General features: G+C 40.1%; 1 protein-coding gene across 1 annotated transcript in view; it reads left to right on the top strand.

Moving 5' to 3' along the window:
- Window positions 1–538: 538 nt before the first annotated feature.
- Window positions 539–17052, top strand: part of ATXN2 (ataxin 2) — a gene marked incomplete at its 5' end in the record, with an annotated part of 35011 nt that continues 18497 nt past the window's right edge. Inside the window, 13 exons of the mRNA XM_084272051.1 lie at window positions 539–784; window positions 2077–2168; window positions 4916–5113; window positions 5633–5811; window positions 7311–7520; window positions 9539–9721; window positions 11238–11426; window positions 12132–12239; window positions 13261–13331; window positions 14034–14341; window positions 14814–14877; window positions 14993–15145; window positions 15800–15866. Of these exons, the coding sequence (XP_084128177.1) occupies window positions 539–784; window positions 2077–2168; window positions 4916–5113; window positions 5633–5811; window positions 7311–7520; window positions 9539–9721; window positions 11238–11426; window positions 12132–12239; window positions 13261–13331; window positions 14034–14341; window positions 14814–14877; window positions 14993–15145; window positions 15800–15866 (2068 nt within the window). The remainder of the gene's footprint in view (window positions 785–2076; window positions 2169–4915; window positions 5114–5632; window positions 5812–7310; window positions 7521–9538; window positions 9722–11237; window positions 11427–12131; window positions 12240–13260; window positions 13332–14033; window positions 14342–14813; window positions 14878–14992; window positions 15146–15799; window positions 15867–17052) is intronic.

Here is a 17052-nt window from a genome sequence, read left to right as displayed (position 1 = left end):
GTTTCTGAATCTTCCTGTGTGACTTGGGTGAGATGCTTCTTCAAAAAGCTCTCTCAGGAAAGAGGACACCTCTGTTCCTGTCACAGTGAATGGGTGCACCCAGCTAATGGATAATTGAGTTATACCTCATGCTGGTGTGTTGAGGAGTTGTGGGAATAGAAGAAGCTCTGGTATTTCAAGGGGAATTTGTATTTTGCCCATTTAGGGAATGGAATTGGGTTGCATTTATGTTTTGTTTTTTTTTTTTTAATATTTGTGTAGCATGTTAGACTGCAGTTTTGTGTGGGTTTAGGAAAAAGTGTATTATACAAGTCTTGGGTTTTCTGGAGGAATGGGGATTCTTGGGTAAGTTTTGGGTTTGTTTTGGGTTTTTTTTAAGTAAAACTGTAAGTGTGTAGTTTGTATAAAATGTTTTGGAATAACTGAAAGTGATTACTGCTGTTTGGTGATACATTAGAGGTTAGTCTGCACAGGTATGGAGTAGCCACCTTTCTAATGTAACCCTGTTGAGTGCAGCAAGTAGAAGAGAAGGTGAACAATGTTTAATGTGCCTGCGATTCAGCTGCATTTGGTCGCTTCTCAGATAAACTCATGTGTACAATGTCTTCCTGTACTGAAGCAAACTGATTTCACCCTCATCCCTCCCCACTCCATTGTAGATGCTTTTACTGATTCAGCCATCAGTGCTAAAGTAAATGGTGAACACAAGGAAAAGGATCTGGAACCGTGGGATGGAGGAGAGACCACAGCCACCGAGGAGCTTGAGGCACTAGAGACAGATGTTGTAAGTAATGCTTTTTTATCATCTGTGACAGTCTGTAGAAAATAAGCTATTTTTCTGGGCAACAATTCCTTAATTTGAATCTAGTAATGAACTCTTGACTAAAATTGCTGGCCTGCATTGTATGGGTGGATGTTCAGTCTTTGCTAGCAGCTGCCACAGTACCTTTTTACGATTTGAATAAGAATAGCTGGATTTCAAATGCCACTTTTGGCAAATATTGACAAATGGCAGCTGCTGTGGTGAGGGCCATGTTTGACTCATGGACTAGCTGAAAGAGGAGCTTTTATTAAGGGCTCCAAATTCAGCAATACACTGAAGTGATTTATGTTTAATCAGACTGTTCCTGTCTGACTATCATTGCATTTGGAAATTATGGCGAAATTGTGCTTAGCTAACTGTCTCTGAGCTAAGAGGAGGGAAATTGATGGAAGCCTGACCCATGACTTAATAAGCACAGATACAATCTCAGTAGATTATGAATCGTTAGATGAAGAGTATGGTCTCAAACGACATTTCTTTATATATCATAGCAGCCAGCTTTTTCTCATCCATGTGTTCTTTTTAGTAAGGTATTCAAACCACAGGATGTTAAAGAAAGAAGATGTTACTGATTAGAGGAGAATCTAGTCATGATACCATGCAGCGTATTAACTTTGTCTGGGTAGAACAGTTAACCTGTCAAATTTAGTGTACATATTGTACAGCAGAGATTTATTAGAATACTTAATCCTGTCAGTGCTTTTATAAAACATTCAAAACATTTATCCTTGCGTTTGAGTGCTGCAATAGCAATTTTGCTAAAGTGGGGAACTTGTGCAGATCAACAGGGGTCTTCTGCCTGTGGCGTGTGTCTCAGGTAGTTGCATTAGTAGTGCATCTGAAAAGGTTCAGCACTCACCACAGCAAGGGATGTTTCTAATATTCAGAAGTGTTCTTTTTCACTTTCTAGAAAAGGCATTTGGCTATTTATTTCTTGCCAGCCAGTAATTGTCTAGTGTGGGGTGGGCATGGTACTTAAAAGAAACCCAAACTAAACAGCAAACCCAAAAGAGAGAAAAACCCAGCAACAACCAACCACAACAAACAAACAAACAAACTGAAGGTAAAATCTGTGCATCTGATGAGCAAAGTTCCTGGAAATGAATTGTGGCTTTAGTAACTTTGTTATCTGGACAGTGAATTCATAGGCCCAGGTAGCAGGGCAAAAGGTTTAACTTCTGCCATCAGCCCTTAACTTTAAGGGAATGTTGTTTCCAATGTCATGTTGAAAAATGAGCATCGTTTTCTTCTAGTCTAATGGATGGGATCCCAATGACATGTTTCGTTACAATGAAGAAAATTATGGTGTAGTATCAACTTATGACAGCAGTTTATCTTCTTATACGTAAGTTCCAAAATATTTTGTTATTAGATTTGTATTTAATGTTCTCCCTGGTTTGACAAACTTTATATTCTGACAATAATTTTACACGCTTTCTAAGTTGTGAAATTGAGTAACTGAAAAAGCAATGAATGAATAGTGCTTAAGAAACCTTGCCAGCCCTCTGTGAATAGTGAGATGTAGTAATCTTTATATATTCCCTTAAATGGGCACAGTTCATCCCATTGCAACATTTTCTGAATTTGAACATGCAACAACGCTTATTTCTTAGAAAAAACCTTAAAAAAGCTTGTGAATAGGATGGAGAATGCTGAATTGTGAAGCTATAATCTGTCTTTACATAGCTATACCTGTAGTTTGCATTTCATTTAAGCTAACGGAACAGTTTGAACCCTAATTTTAATGAGATGATTGATCTGTTTGGTATTGGAATGTTGAAACGTTGCTAATACTTATGAGGTGTCTTGTGTGCTCTGGATAACTTGTTTAGTAGACTTGTCCAGATCTAAACTGAATTTTTAGTTACAATATAGTAGTGACTTGAACATGGAAGCAGTATAAAGCCTGCTCTGGCTATTTTGGCAGTAGGGACCTGTTCCCAATAGCCTGCAGCTATAATGTTAACTGCAACTGCAAAACAAATCGATTGCAGATGTTCACCAGCCATTGCAAAGCGTTTTTTTCATGTTTTCCCACTCTTTTAAACCCCAAAGCTTAACCTTGCTCTTGAATGTCCAGGAATTGCAGTGAATATTTTGATTTTTATGTAGAATCAGAGGACTTGTGTACAGGTCTCTGGTTCAGCTATTTTATTTCTACTATTTTGTTAAAATAGACCTGTAACGCGGTGATAATCAAAGCGTCTTAATCGGCTTACGTTTGAATCCTGGGGAAGCTGTTCTTTCGTATACTTCACTGCCCTAAGTACTTTTTGTACTTTTGAACTTTAGTCTTCCATCATTCTGCTTTATGGATATTAATGGAAACAGATTAACAACATGAAGGTGGCTTTAAACTGCCAGAGACAAATTCCTTTCTTTCCTAGTCAGACATCTTGCTTTGCGTATCGGTCTGCTAAACTGGGGAGCTCTTTTTTCCTGATTCTCCCAAGTGTGGGATGAGCATCAGTGTAGCTAAACACTGATTCCTGTAACTGAAGGATTGTGAAGGATTTCTTGTTTGATTGTTTTCTTTTCCTAGAGCTAGGCATTAGCAGGTATAGCTTGTCAAACAGCATAAAGGTACAAGTTTGTATTCCAGCAAACATACTGCATTAGTATGTTGATCAGCTGCTGCACATGCTTCCCTCATCACTGGGGTTCTGAACAACGTCATCTTGCCCATCCCCTTTGTTTCATCTTTAATGGCCCTTTCCCTGCTAAAAAATGTGAAGTCTACCTTCCTCTTGTTTAGTGTGCATCCCTTCATTTTTTTCCCCAATCACTTAAAATAAATGAGGATGTATTGGGTGTTCTCCTTTCTTGTCTGTATGCTTGATACAGGGTAAGCAAGGCCCGTGACTGGGTCTGTATGTATTATGTTCATGCATAACTTATTTGAGCCAAAGCTTTATGCTGAAGGGTAAGGTTTATATTTAATATTCTTGCAGTTACCTTTGATAAGGCCAGTAGGTGTCCTGGCTGGCTAAAACTGGGGCGGGGGGTGTGGGAAAAACTTGATGCAGTAGCTGAGTGCTGGCTTAGAATTTGGCAAAGCTGCTTGTTTTCCTAGTTCCACGACCAACACTGGAGTAATCTTGCATATATTATTTCATACTTGGCTTGTATCTCACCTACTTTCTTTGTTCTTTTTTATATTATTCAAAATATGTGCAGTAGTGACTATATAACACCCAGTGTAGCAGCATGGTGCGAGCCTCAGCTGTGTTTTTCATGTAGTTTATTCTAAAGTAGGGTTGGATGAAACAACTTTTGGAACTCAGAATCAAAGACAAAGCACAAAGTTGTTTAATAAAACCTGATACTTTACCAAAAATTAGGACAGGTGAAAAGCCAAACCCATGGGTGGGTGCCAAGTATGATGTCCATACCTAATTATCCCTTCCAGCATTTCATTGCTTATGTGTTGAGTTCTTGGTGGCTTTCTGAAGGGAGCTACCTCTGCTTTTTGCAATATGCTGTCAGCTAATACAGATACACAGGATGAACAGTTTTGAGGTTCTAGGACGTGGTAAATGAGTTGTGGGTTTCTGTTCCCATGCTCTACTGTATTGCATTCATATTTTCTGCAGTTACTCGTAACAGGAAGAGCTGAAATTCTATGGCTGGAATTATCAAAGGATTAAGCATGTCACACACTAATTTCAGCAGGATTGGGGACTCTTGTGTCTGTTGGGAACGTGTGAATAGCTAAAGAAATTCAAATGTGCTCTCTTACAGTAGCTTCCTATCTAAACAACAGACTAAGGCTTTTTATTACTAAACACACTCAACTGTGTTAAAAGTTGGAGCCTTTGCATAGCTTTAGGGACTGGGGATTTTGCAAGATATAGGCAAAGCTGTGCACCCTGACCTCAGCTCTCTAGGCAGGTAAATGACACTGAATTTGTGTGGAGTATCATACCAGTCTGGGAGTACTGACATACTGAAAAAGACAGCAAGTTTACTGGCTTAAAAGCAAGGTTCCTTGTTTACTCGGTCTTGGTTAGGATTAACACAGTGTAATGTTTGTAGCTCCTTTGTGCTTTTGAATGCATTTCAGAGATTCTTTTCCTTTCCATTGTCTTTTAGGGTGCCATTAGAAAGAGATAATTCAGAAGAGTTTTTAAAACGGGAAGCCAGAGCAACTCAATTAGCAGAGGAAATTGAATCAAGTGCCCAATACAAAGCTCGGGTTGCCTTGGAAAATGATGAAAGAACAGAAGAAGAAAAATATACTGCTGTTCAGAGAAATGCTAATGAACGAGAAGGACATGGTGTGAACACTAGGTACTTGCAGACATTATGAATAGTATTTTTATTTAAATCATCTATATATTTTGGTACAGTAGCAATTTACTCATTGAATCCATACTTTTTCAGCAGGGCTGATTAGGTTAGGAGCCTTGGGTAAACAATCGCGTGCTGTTTTTGGCACTCACACTAATTTGTACACCTCTGCCTGGCCCTGTATTATCTCTGTAGCGAAACAGACTTCCCCATTCTGATATGTCACTGTGGTGAATTCATACCAAATTACAGGAAAGGGCAGTGGTTTTGGTATGTCATGGAGAATTTCAGGCATTAGTACTAAATCATTCAGTGTCTGTGGGCTCATAGAAAGTGGACTGTGTGGTCAGTATCAAAAGCCAATTCATGAGGTGAAGGTTAGGTCAACATCTGTTAGCATTTCAAATTTTCCTTTAGCTTGATTTGAGAAAGATAGAAAGTATCTGCAGAGCATTTGAACAGGTACAGTACTTTTCATTGTCTTTCAGTTCTGTCTGACAGAAATTTGCTGTGTTTCAGAGAAAATAAATACATTCCACCTGGACAGAGGAATAGAGATGTCCTGTCCTGGGGAAGTGGAAGACAAAACTCACCAAGGATGGGCCAGTCTGGATCAGGCCCACCGATTTCAAGGTCTGGATCCCATACTTCAGAATTCAGTTCTAACTCTGGAGCAGATCAAAGAGTAGTTAACGGAGGCAAGTATCTGATACCTGAAATGAATGTGTCTTATAAAACTGAAGCTAATTATCCAGTTATGTTGAAAACTGCATCTGGTGTGGTCATAGGATGTGCATTTAGTAAGCTAGGTTAGCATTCATCATTTAACACAGTGGTTGAGACTTCAATTTGGGTTTAACTTACTCAAAATGGAAACACGCGTTTGACTGCACTGTGCGTGGCTTTGTGAAGTGGAAACGTCCCTTGTTTTCCTTCTCAGTCACCTTTGTCTTAGATGATGGTGCATTATGTGGGTTTAAAGGTGAAAAATTGCTTGGTGTATTGCTTCTCTGTGTGGAGGAGTAGCAATGCTGACACCTAGTGAAAGGGAGGTGGCAGCTGAGGAAGCATCATTCTTCCTTTCTGGATCAACTCCTGTGCAAGAGAGTAAAGCAGCACTCTGATGTTACAATGGTGGGGGGCAAAAAAAAACCAACCCACCATTGCTGGGAAAGGAAGAGACATGTGGGGAAAAGGAAGCCCCTTCTCTCCAAATAGCTATTTCAGTATTTTCTGCTATACCCATGGGTAATATTTACAGACAGACAGCACTAGGTGCTGTATAGCAGGAATTGGTGTTTTGTAAACCAAACACCACTTTTTTGAGATGGATTTCAGCAGTAGCCTATCCTTGAGGCATTCTAAGTTAAAAATGCTATTGTGTGAGATTGCTGCGAATAAATGAAAAATGTATAATACTCAAGTGCCTCTATCTGGAGAGGAAGTCTGGGAACCATCGAAAGGTAAGTGAGACTTCCTTTTCAAACACAGAGTCAGCTGGATGAAGGGTGTGCAACTGAGTCTTGCCCAAACAATGCTAACGTTGAAATTTGTTCATAGTAGTTGTGGTTTCTGTCATCCTGTTACTCTCCTGAATGAACATCACATACCTAAAAGATTCAGAATGGCTTGTGAATTCAATTTCTTTGTTTTGGAAACAGTGAACCCTATATCCTAGATTAAAATACTACATTAATACTTAGCTAAGTGATAGGCATAAATGTCAGGATTCAGACACTGAACACCGCTGTTTTTTGTAAAGATACAGTTCCTAGAATTGATATTGCTCATCATTTGGTTTGAAAGTAGCAGTTTGTGTAGTCGATACTATATGTGAACCACTGTTTGAGAACCTCTGGGAGCTATTTAAGGACCTTGTCAAGAGTGGTGCGTGCTATAGAACATATATATAATAGGCTAACAGATCAAACTTTACTGTCTATTCCTTAGTAGTATTTGTAGATCCTACTTAACCCTTTGGGGAGTTTGTGACGTTTAGATATTAAATTCGACCCGAAGTGGAGGAAATAACCTTGCAGAGACTATGATACTGTTGCAGAAATAAACTAATCTATCCCCAAAGGGTTAAACATGAAAAATCATTTTGTCATATTTTACTTTTTTTTTTCTGTTGACCTTTTTCCCCATAATTTTTCTTTAGTTTTTATACTTTCCTTCATATCATTTGTTCTGTCAGGTGTTCCCTGGCCATCGCCTTGCCCATCTCCTTCCTCTCGCCCACCTTCTCGCTACCAGTCAGGTCCCAACTCTCTTCCACCTCGGGCAGCCACCCCTACACGGCCGCCCTCCAGGCCCCCCTCGCGGCCCTCCAGGCCCCCGTCTCACCCCTCTGCTCATGGTTCTCCAGCTCCTGTCTCTACTATGCCTAAACGCATGTCTTCAGAAGGTACAATACCACGATTTGTTCATGTTTTTGTTTGTCTTTGTTTAACTCCTTTGTGAGTTTAATTACAAAATTGTTTTTCCTCTTCATTACTTAACCTATAATTTGTGTTTAACTTTAGTTTATCAGACTATTTCTATTAACCTTTTTATTTGAAGAACTTTACAAAAACAAAATAAAGCTGTGAAATTTCCCAAGTTGGTATGAAATAAACTCAGCTTTGTAAACGCTGCTCAGTGTCTTAACCAACAGCAACATGCAGGAGCTGATAACTTTGGAGGGCATGTTTAGGAATAGAAACCTCTATTGTTCCACAATAAAAGCAGTTTCAAATTTAACTAAATAATTTGATTACCTTTTGTAAACTAATAATAATAATAGTAATAATGATAATAGTGAGAATAGTAGTAACAACAATAATAATAATTTTGTATTCAGAGAAGTGCACTGTGGAATGAGATAGGATAGCTGCTGCAAAGGTGAATCTGTAGAAGACTAGATCTGGTTGTGTTGAGGCAGAGAAGTAAATCAGTTCCCTGGCAGTCAGTAATATGCAGAGAAAGGCTGACCCACGAGTCTTCAGTAACTGGATGCAGAAGTATCTGAATTTAAATTTATTTGTCCTCCAAGGGTACAGTAAGGAACACATGTTTATTTTATGTAAGTGCACTTAAAAACTACCTGGCACAACACTGCCAACCAAGCCTGGAAAAAATGCAAAGCGGTTACACTAAACTCACTGGAAATTTGCAATCTCTGCTGTAGCTGGCTCCACTGGAGCCATGGGAGAGCGAGCAGTCATCCCACTAATTGAATCAGTAACACTGTTCTGCAGCTTGCCTGATAAATGCTTGAGAAGGGCCATAACCAGAGAGCGGATGGTAGTAGGCATGTCTGTACAGCGCGCTACTCTCAGTTCATCACTGTTGAGCTTTTTATGTAGTAAGATACCCAGAGTCCACATGCAAATGCAGTTACTTTTTAGTGATTGATATGTCAGGCATGCAGTGAACTGCTGCAGTGTTTAATTCCTGCTGCTAGAAGAGGATAGCTGGAAAGTGTGTATTCTTTAAAATACTTGCCTGTATATAATTCCAAGTGTACTTTAGATTCATGGTTAAAATAGAGGCTGACATTTAAAGACTCATGTAACCAGAAGAGGTACTTGATATTTTGGAATCCTACCTGAAACCAGAAAGCCATTATCTGAACTTCTCTCTATTACTTACCTACGTTACAAATGAACTGTAATCAGCCAGCTTGTCTTCTGGTGATACACAATTAGTTTTCCTTTTGAGGTCTCAACATTTGAGTCTGATCTCTTAAAGAAAATGTCTTGTTAGGATGTAGAAACTGTACTTCTACTTAGGCTTGAGCATAACTGTTCTGTGGCAGCTGTATAAGCTGTTCAGAATTACTGTGTTCACTTATGACTTTAGCTTCTGGCGTTAAACATGCATGACTTGAACCTTGGGATAACAAAAACTCGTTTAGTTCAGTTTTGCTGACTTGTAAATGCGTTGTGACCTGCTGTAGGCAATTTAGCCTCAGTGCAGAATGCTCTGCTGAAATTCCCCATGAGCATTGGTCAGCCAGTGGTGACTGCTCTGGAAATCAAAGTTCGGTGTCACTGACCACATGGCAAAAGCAATGGACATTTTTTGTTTTTCTTTTCTGGACAATGTTTGGTAATCTGGAACTGTGCTTGATACTTGGGTTCAACTGTTTTGAATCCAGGATTTGTGTGCCTGTTTCAGTTCTGATAAAGCTTCTAAATAGCAAAGGACATGAACTGTCCTAGCAAGGTGATGAGTGTGTTGGTAGTCTGGCTGGACCAATGCCTTGGGCTTTTTAGTCTCATGTATCCCTGGTTCTAGTCGATGTCAGTCTAAATATCTTGACTGTATTACTGCATTATTGAGAGTTATTAGATTAAATTCAGTTTTAAAGCAGAGTTTTTGAGTACTCTTGGTGATGGGCGTTACGTTACTTATTGTGTGGGGTTGTTTTCTTTTCCTCAGGGCCTCCACGGATGTCTCCTAAGGCACAACGGCACCCTCGAGGTCACAGAGTCTCTACTGGTAGGGGTACAATTTCAAGTGGCTTAGAATTTGTATCTCATAATGCACCAGGGGAAGCATCTACTACTGCAGTGGCCCGAGGCAGCCCTTCAGGTGGGACGTGGTCATCAGTTGTCAGTGGGGGTAGGTAAAGCTTGGCTTATTGCAGATGGCTTCCCAGGGGTACTTAGAGTGTGAATGCTAAGCAGAACGCTGCATTTCTAGGCAATTCAGGCTCTGAATAAACACTGGTCTGCTAACTTAGCTTGCTCAGATGAAGGGGGAGAAGGATGTTCCCAGTTAGCTTAGTAAAATAGTTGGCAAGTCAGTCTGTCAAGTGCAGCACCTGCAGAGAGGTTAAGTCAGGTACTGTATGAAGAAAAAGGAAAGAAAAATGTGGGAATTGGTTGTTGTAAGAAGTAATGTTCAGGAAAGTTACTGAAGGAGATGAGAAAACCTCTATACATTCAGTTGCATTGCTGAATTTGGGTAATGGCTGTGTAACTGGGTTGTGGTTTACAAATGAAGCAGGTGTTTGGACAGAGAAAGGTTGGTGTCAAGATAAAATGAAATTATATTTAAGTTCAGCTGGATATACTTTTCCTTTAAAAATGATGCAAGTTTAAGTGGTCATTTTGTGTTTGTCTAAGTACTGTAGTGGCAGAACAGTCAGTGTCTCTTCTTTTTGAATCAGTTAACATTTTTAAAAAATACTTGACTTCAAATTTCAAGCTCAGTGGTGTGACACAGGCTCCTATAGTCTTGAGCTTTTGTGGTTGGAACTGTGTTCTAGTGAGTTGTCAGCAGCTGCTTTCTTGAATCAAAGGGCAAGGAGGCGACAGTTTGGAGCCTGGTACTTTTTAGCAGTTCTAGGATTCTGGAGGAGTGCAGTGGGAAAGGTTTTTTTAGAAAGAAGGTATAAATTAGACCCCCATAGACTTGTTGCCTTGTGGGAAAGATTGAAATTCTTCTGTTTTGGCATTATCTCTGATTCATCTTCCCCCTCTATATATTATTAACATGCAAGTAGGACTGTTAAACGACTTGGCTCTCTTGCTCCTCACTCACTTGAAGCTTATATACGATGTAAAGCAACTAACTAGCCACAGTGGGGTGCTCAGGAAGCAGGAGGTACAACTTACCATTCAAAGAATTTAAACTTTCCTTGCTGCTTTAACACAGGGACAAAAATAAACATCAAGAAATATTCTTTCAGTAGGATATGTTGGGTTTTTTCCAGCTGGCAAACCTCCAAAAGAGTACACTGTAAATGGATGTGTTTTTTCAGCCCTTTTAAAAATGTTATACATCTGTTTGTATGGAGACCTGACCACCTTTTCTGTTCTGCCTGAAACTGTGTTAATGTGAGCTATTGTAGTTGGGCTACAGGGGGGCTGGGGACCGTATTGCAGGTTTGTGGTGGGACTCCAGGGCAGTGATGTGTATTAGGGGACAATCTGCAGAAAAAATGGCACCACTTAGCAGAAATGCTGCGTTGTAAGGAACTAGGAGATGTACCTGAAAGGTAAACAGGTTTTCAATTACTATCTAATGTTCCACTAAGTATATTAAAGCATGTTTTAAGTAATTTAAAAATAAGCAAACTGCTGAGCAGATGAGGAGACTTATCCTATAACTATTTTTTCCTGTTTGTTTCTAGTTCCAAGATTATCCCCTAAAACACACAGGCCTAGGTCTCCAAGGCAGAGCAGCACTCCCACGGGACCAGCTCTGCCTTCTCCACAGCCTGGTACTATTCCCACTGAATCTGTTGCCATGCCTGTTCCAGCTGCCTCTCCTACTCCTGCCAGCCCTGCATCCAACAGAGCAGTTACCCCTTCCAGTGAAGGTGAGTTACCCTTGCTAGCTTGCAGATTCTCCCTTTCACTAATCCTTGACAAGGAATATGTCAATCGAAGAGCAAAGCTGCTTTGTGAATGATTGGAAAACTTCCAATGGGTTTAGTTTTACTGTGTAGTGAGGTCCTCTTTTCTCATGATGCTAGCTTTAAAGCAAGGCTGGAGAGAGGGCTTTTGATAAGTCCATATGCTTGATTTCTTCTGCCTTTTAAGAAGTATGGGCTTGTAGGTGTTTGACTTAGTTTGAAAAAAATCCTCCATTGAGTTCCTGGCTGTTTTCTAATTTAAACAGGCCACAGCTTTCAAAGGATATTTTCAGTATAGTGAAAGGAAGGGGAAAAATACCCCCACATTCAAGAGCTCAGTCAAATGTCTGTTGTCTAAGACATCTCAAATCTTTGTAGCATTCTGCATGAAGAGTTTGGACTACTGAAAGTAATTAGTTCTCAGTTTATAGTTTTTTCAGCCTAGTTACAGTTCTGTGTATGATGAGAGATGTGTTTGCTTGGGACTGTTTCATTTGGCTTAAAGACAGAAAGTAGGGTAGGGTAGGGAAGGGGTTGAGAGTACTTGTCAGCAGAAAATGTGTAACTTAAGGCTTCTCTTCTGTAAGCTAAACATGGTTAAATCTCTCAGTTTCTGTCTTGGTGAGTTTGACTTCAGTATAAGAATAACTCTGGCAATTTCTTTTGTAGCTAAAGATACTAGGCTTCAGGACCAGAGGCAAAATTCTGCAACTGGAAACAAGGAGAATATAAAGCCAAGTGAGACATCTCCTAGTTTTCCTAAACCTGAAAACAAAGGTTTGTATCAAAAGCTTTAATATGTACTTGAGTAGTGTGGGAATTCCAAGCACTAAACCTGCTATCTTGACTGCTATTAGCATTTAATGGAAGATTTGAAAGCAGCCTGACTTGGATATTCTGTAGGCAAATTTGGTCATGCAGTTACAGGTGACAGACGTACAACTTTAAATGTTGGTCTTGACTCATTTCATCAACACAAAGTGTCGAGACGCTCCTGTGGAAGATGTGATATCTGTTCACTTGGTTTTTCCTTATATTTTTTCTGATTTTCCCCACCCTTCTTTCTTTTTCCTACTTAAAAAGTTAGTTTTTGGTCAGAACTAACTTCTTCAGACTGAAAGAGTGTTTCTACTTAGGAGCTGTGCTCACAATACTTTTGAACATGGTGGTCAGCATAGGTTTTTTAACTGTGCTTCTTCCCATTATGCCTTAAATTTGGGGTTCTCTGCAGTGTTGATTGTTCACACAGTTCCCAAAACAATCATTTCATGTTGTTGAGCTTAGAATCATGGAGTCATTGAGATTAGAAAAGACCTTTAAGGTCATCAAGTCCAACCATAGAATGACCTGGGTGTTTCATGTCTCGAATCATAGAATGGCATGGGGTTGGAAGGGACCCCAAGGGTCACAGAGTTCCAACCCCCCTGGCACAGGCAGGGCCACCAACCTTCAGGCCTGGAGCTACACAAGGTTGCCCAGGGCAAACGCTGGTGTGTTGTGTTTTGAGGGCTTTATTGCTCTCTGCGTTCCGCCAAGTTGTGCAGTCCCTGCACCTCAGGGCTTGTCTCTTGGTGTGATGCTTTAGAGCTGTAGATGTATCAGTTATGTAATGCTGTGGTTCACAGAGGGATTTTGTGTGTTCATACATGTAGTTCAGGGAATTCTCCCAAATTACAGATTAAATGATGTCACCGTTTCATTGCTCGATATGCGAATGTCGCCTTGTTTTGCAGACTTGGTAATGTGTATAAAAGTTGTGCTGGAAATGCTTGGACAATGTTGGTCTTGTGTTTGGCAGGTGTATCTCCAATTGTTTCAGAACATAGAAAACAGATTGATGATTTAAAGAAATTTAAGAATGACTTTAGGGTAAGTTTCTCTGTATTTTAATGGCATCAGAGTTCTCCTGTGCGTCCGGGTTACCTTAACAAATTGAATACACTGCATGTGTTAACAGGAGAACAGGTCCTTACCCCTCCTGCTTAATTTATGAAAATATCTATAAGAATTTGTGCTGGGTATTACAAAATCAATGCTGACTCTTGCTAGCACAATTGCCTAATACATGTAAATGTGTGTATTGACTGTCCACTGAAAATAGCACTTGGGACCCTTTTGATCATTAGGTACAAATAATTATTGCAGTTCCACTCCTTATGGAGGAGTTCTTTCAGAATTAAATAAAGGGTTTTGCTGAGGAAAAATGAATTCATATTACTTATTTGCTGGTTATGGTGGTTTATTAAATCAGGTTAGCATTGCAAGTTGTACCGTTAAATCATGCAGGGGAATGAGTCCAGAGAGTTGTCTTAAGCTTTCCTGTCACTTCCTAATCAGCATATAGGTCAGTTGAGTCACTGCACAGCTTCTTTCACAGTTTAGGCTTAAAACATTGTCGATTCTCATAGATTTCTTTTCTAGTAGGGAAGGAAATGTGTGTTTTAATAGGTCATTTCCAGGGGGTTGAGGCCTACAGGACTGTGTTTTGCTCTGTGGCTGTGATAGCACTAGATTGCTTTTCCCTACTTCCATATATCAGTTTACTGACTATATTCCTTTGGTTTCTTTCAGTTACAGTCAAGTTCCTCTTCAGATGCAGTGGATCAGCTGCTAAACAAAACCCGAGAAGGTGAAAAATCAAGAGATGTAGTTAAAGAAAAGACAGAATCAACCCCTAAAGAATCTATCATAGAACCTGGCAGTAATACCAACTCTAATGGTGGCAGTAGCAAACCTAATAGTCCAAGTATTTCTCCTTCTATAAGTAATAGTTCTGAGCAGAAGCGAGGGCCTGAGGTAACTTCACAAGGTGTACAGACATCCGGGCCTGGAAGTAAACAAGAGAAAGAGGACAAAGAGGAGAAGAAGGATACATCTGAGTGAGTAATTAAGCCTTTTGGAATAAGCACATGTTACTAACATTTAGCCATTTGTAGGAAAAGCTGTTAGACGTGTAATATCTTACTGTTTATATGGCCGATAGAAGTTCTCTGTATCATGCAGAGAAGACAATAGGTGAAGTGACTGTACTGAAAGTCATGTCATGAGTCAGTGGCAGAGCTGCATAAAGAACTCTGCTCCTGCTGATGCCTGATCCATATCTAATGCTTACTTAAATATTTTCTTGGCTCATGTGAACTGTAGTATCAACAGCAGGAAAACTTTTTTATGGACAAGTATAATACGTCAGTAAGAATGGCTTTGTGCATGTTGTCAGAGTTCTTAAAAAATCTGACTCACAGATGGGAGTGAGGTGTTTGATCTCTTTACATTTGGAATTGTTATGGAATTTCTGCAGATAGGCTTGTAAAAGAATCATGCTGGACATAATTTTTTGTTCTTTATATTTAGGCAAGTTAGAAAATCAACACTTAATCCCAATGCAAAGGAGTTCAACCCTCGCTCTTTTGCTCAAGTAAGTTATTTGATTCTGCCTACTGCTGTCTTTGAATAGATCTCTATAAGCAAACCTTTAACTTGGAGGATGATCAAGCTAATTTTGTATATGCATTGCTGAACTCTCTTTGTAGCCAAAACCTTCTACTACACCAACCTCCCCTCGTCCGCAAGCTCAGCCTAGCCCCTCCATGGTGGGTCATCAGCAGCCAACTCCAGTGTACACTCAGCCTGTTTGTTTTGCACCAAATATGATGTACCCGGTTCCAGTGAGTCCAGGCGTGCAGGTAAAGTGCAGCATATGCTGCAAACTTGTTAATGCTTTTCAGATGCTTCTCAGCCAGTTGAGACATGGATGAGGGAAATTAAAACCCTGAAATGATACAGCTGGTATTATCATTGTAAATACAGGCACAGTTATGCTGTTGTTAAGTTTTAGCTATGTAAATACTGATGTTTCCCAGTGTAACCTCAACCTAGATGTACTAATCATCTCAAAACTCTTGTAAATTCCAGCCACTCTTCCTCATTGTTAATCTGCACAGATTTCTTCCTCAGTCCTCCACGCATAGACTTACTCTCTTAAGTTTTAAGCAACTGTTTCTTCGTCTTTAGCTTCCAGCTGGGTCCACTAATTTCTGGTCATTGTAGGGATTACTAGGATTTCAAATCTGTTAAAGCTGTCTGATTTATTTCATTGCTTGAAGTAGCAGTAGTATTGTTACTTGGCTGGTTGCTGCAAACCATATGGTCTTAGTTGTTTGTATGTGCAGACTTAATCACAGCCATCCAAGAAAATACCACAGGTGGGGCAGACTAAACCACGCTACTAAACCACGGAACGTAATTGAGTAAAACAGATCAAAGCTGAGGGAGGCCCCCACCCAGACATGTGCTCAGTTTTTAAAGGAATATCACAGCTTCAACTCCTTCTCTTCCAGCCTTTGTATCCTATTCCCATGACGCCCATGCCAGTGAACCAAGCCAAGACATATAGAGCAGGTAAAGGTGAGAATAATACTGCCTGTTTGGTTCTTAGTCTGCATGCAGCATGAATAAATTATGAATATTGGTGTATTTCCTAATCTGTGTTAATCTGGTTTGATTCGTATTTTAAATGCTACTTTTAATAAAGGGAAGTAGGTGGAAATAATACATTTCTAGAGAAACAAATTCAGCCACAACGTGCTAAGTTTGAGTAATGGGGAGTTGCTTGGTTTGACAGACAGGAAAGCATCTCCATTACTCAGAATGTTAGGGTGAGCTGATCGTCTCCTGTATACAGTAAATGTTATGAGTTCACTTAAAGGGAACTTTCTGTATGGGTTTACGGCAGCGCCCTGGATGCTGCTTGAATAGAGGGGTTCTGTCAACGAGTGAAATTGCTGTTTGTTCAGAAGGGGTATGCGATGCTGTTCTTCTGGAAAGAACTTACTGCTGGTTCCAGTTTGTTCTTTTGCATTCCTTTTTGCAACAGTAACCAAACAGCTGGACTAACAATACTGTGTTTTTAACAAGTGGCTCCTGTGCCTCTGGGGACGAGAACATGTGTGGCGAGACGCACGCTGCTGTGCGGTGCGGTGAAGGCCCAGAAAAATGAATTTCTTGTTTTTATCCTCATGTTTCAGCTAGTGCTCTTCACTCTGCACAGTGCATGCTTTCTTGCAGTTTTATATGGTGGTTCATGATGACAGGTTCCAGTGCTGCAGCTCCAGTCACTGGGGGAGGAAATTGTTTAAAAGAGCCGTTCTGCTGCTCAGAAATAAACAAGCAGCCTTTATGAATGCAGGGAAGACAAAACCCAGCAATGTCTTTCTCTTTTAAAACACACTAACTTTACTGTGGCCTGACCCGTGAAGTCTTTTGGTTGGTAACACTGATTGTTTTAATCAGAAATACATTGCTACCCACGCCCTGGCTGTATGAGGCCGCTCTCCTCCTCTGAATTCTTTTTTGAGGTTTCATTATTTTCCTCTTAGCCATTCCGTGCGTGGCATAGGCTGTGCTGCAGGAGTTAACCTTCGAGTTGCATCCTGTATTGACTTTTTTCTATTGTTGATTTGCAGTGTAAATGCAATCATCATTGGCATGTTCAACGTTTTCCTCCTTTCCTCTCTCTAAGGGGTCTGTCTACATTGCACACTGCAGTGGAGTTTACAGGTGCTTGAGTTAGCGTAGTTTTTAGTCGCGGTCT

The sequence above is a fragment of the Gallinula chloropus genome, assembly GCF_964237585.1.
Source record: "Gallinula chloropus genome assembly, chromosome: 17".
NCBI classification, from domain to species: domain Eukaryota; kingdom Metazoa; phylum Chordata; class Aves; order Gruiformes; family Rallidae; genus Gallinula; species Gallinula chloropus.
Note: the sequence above shows the minus strand (reverse complement) of the source record. Positions and strands in the feature narration are given on the sequence as shown.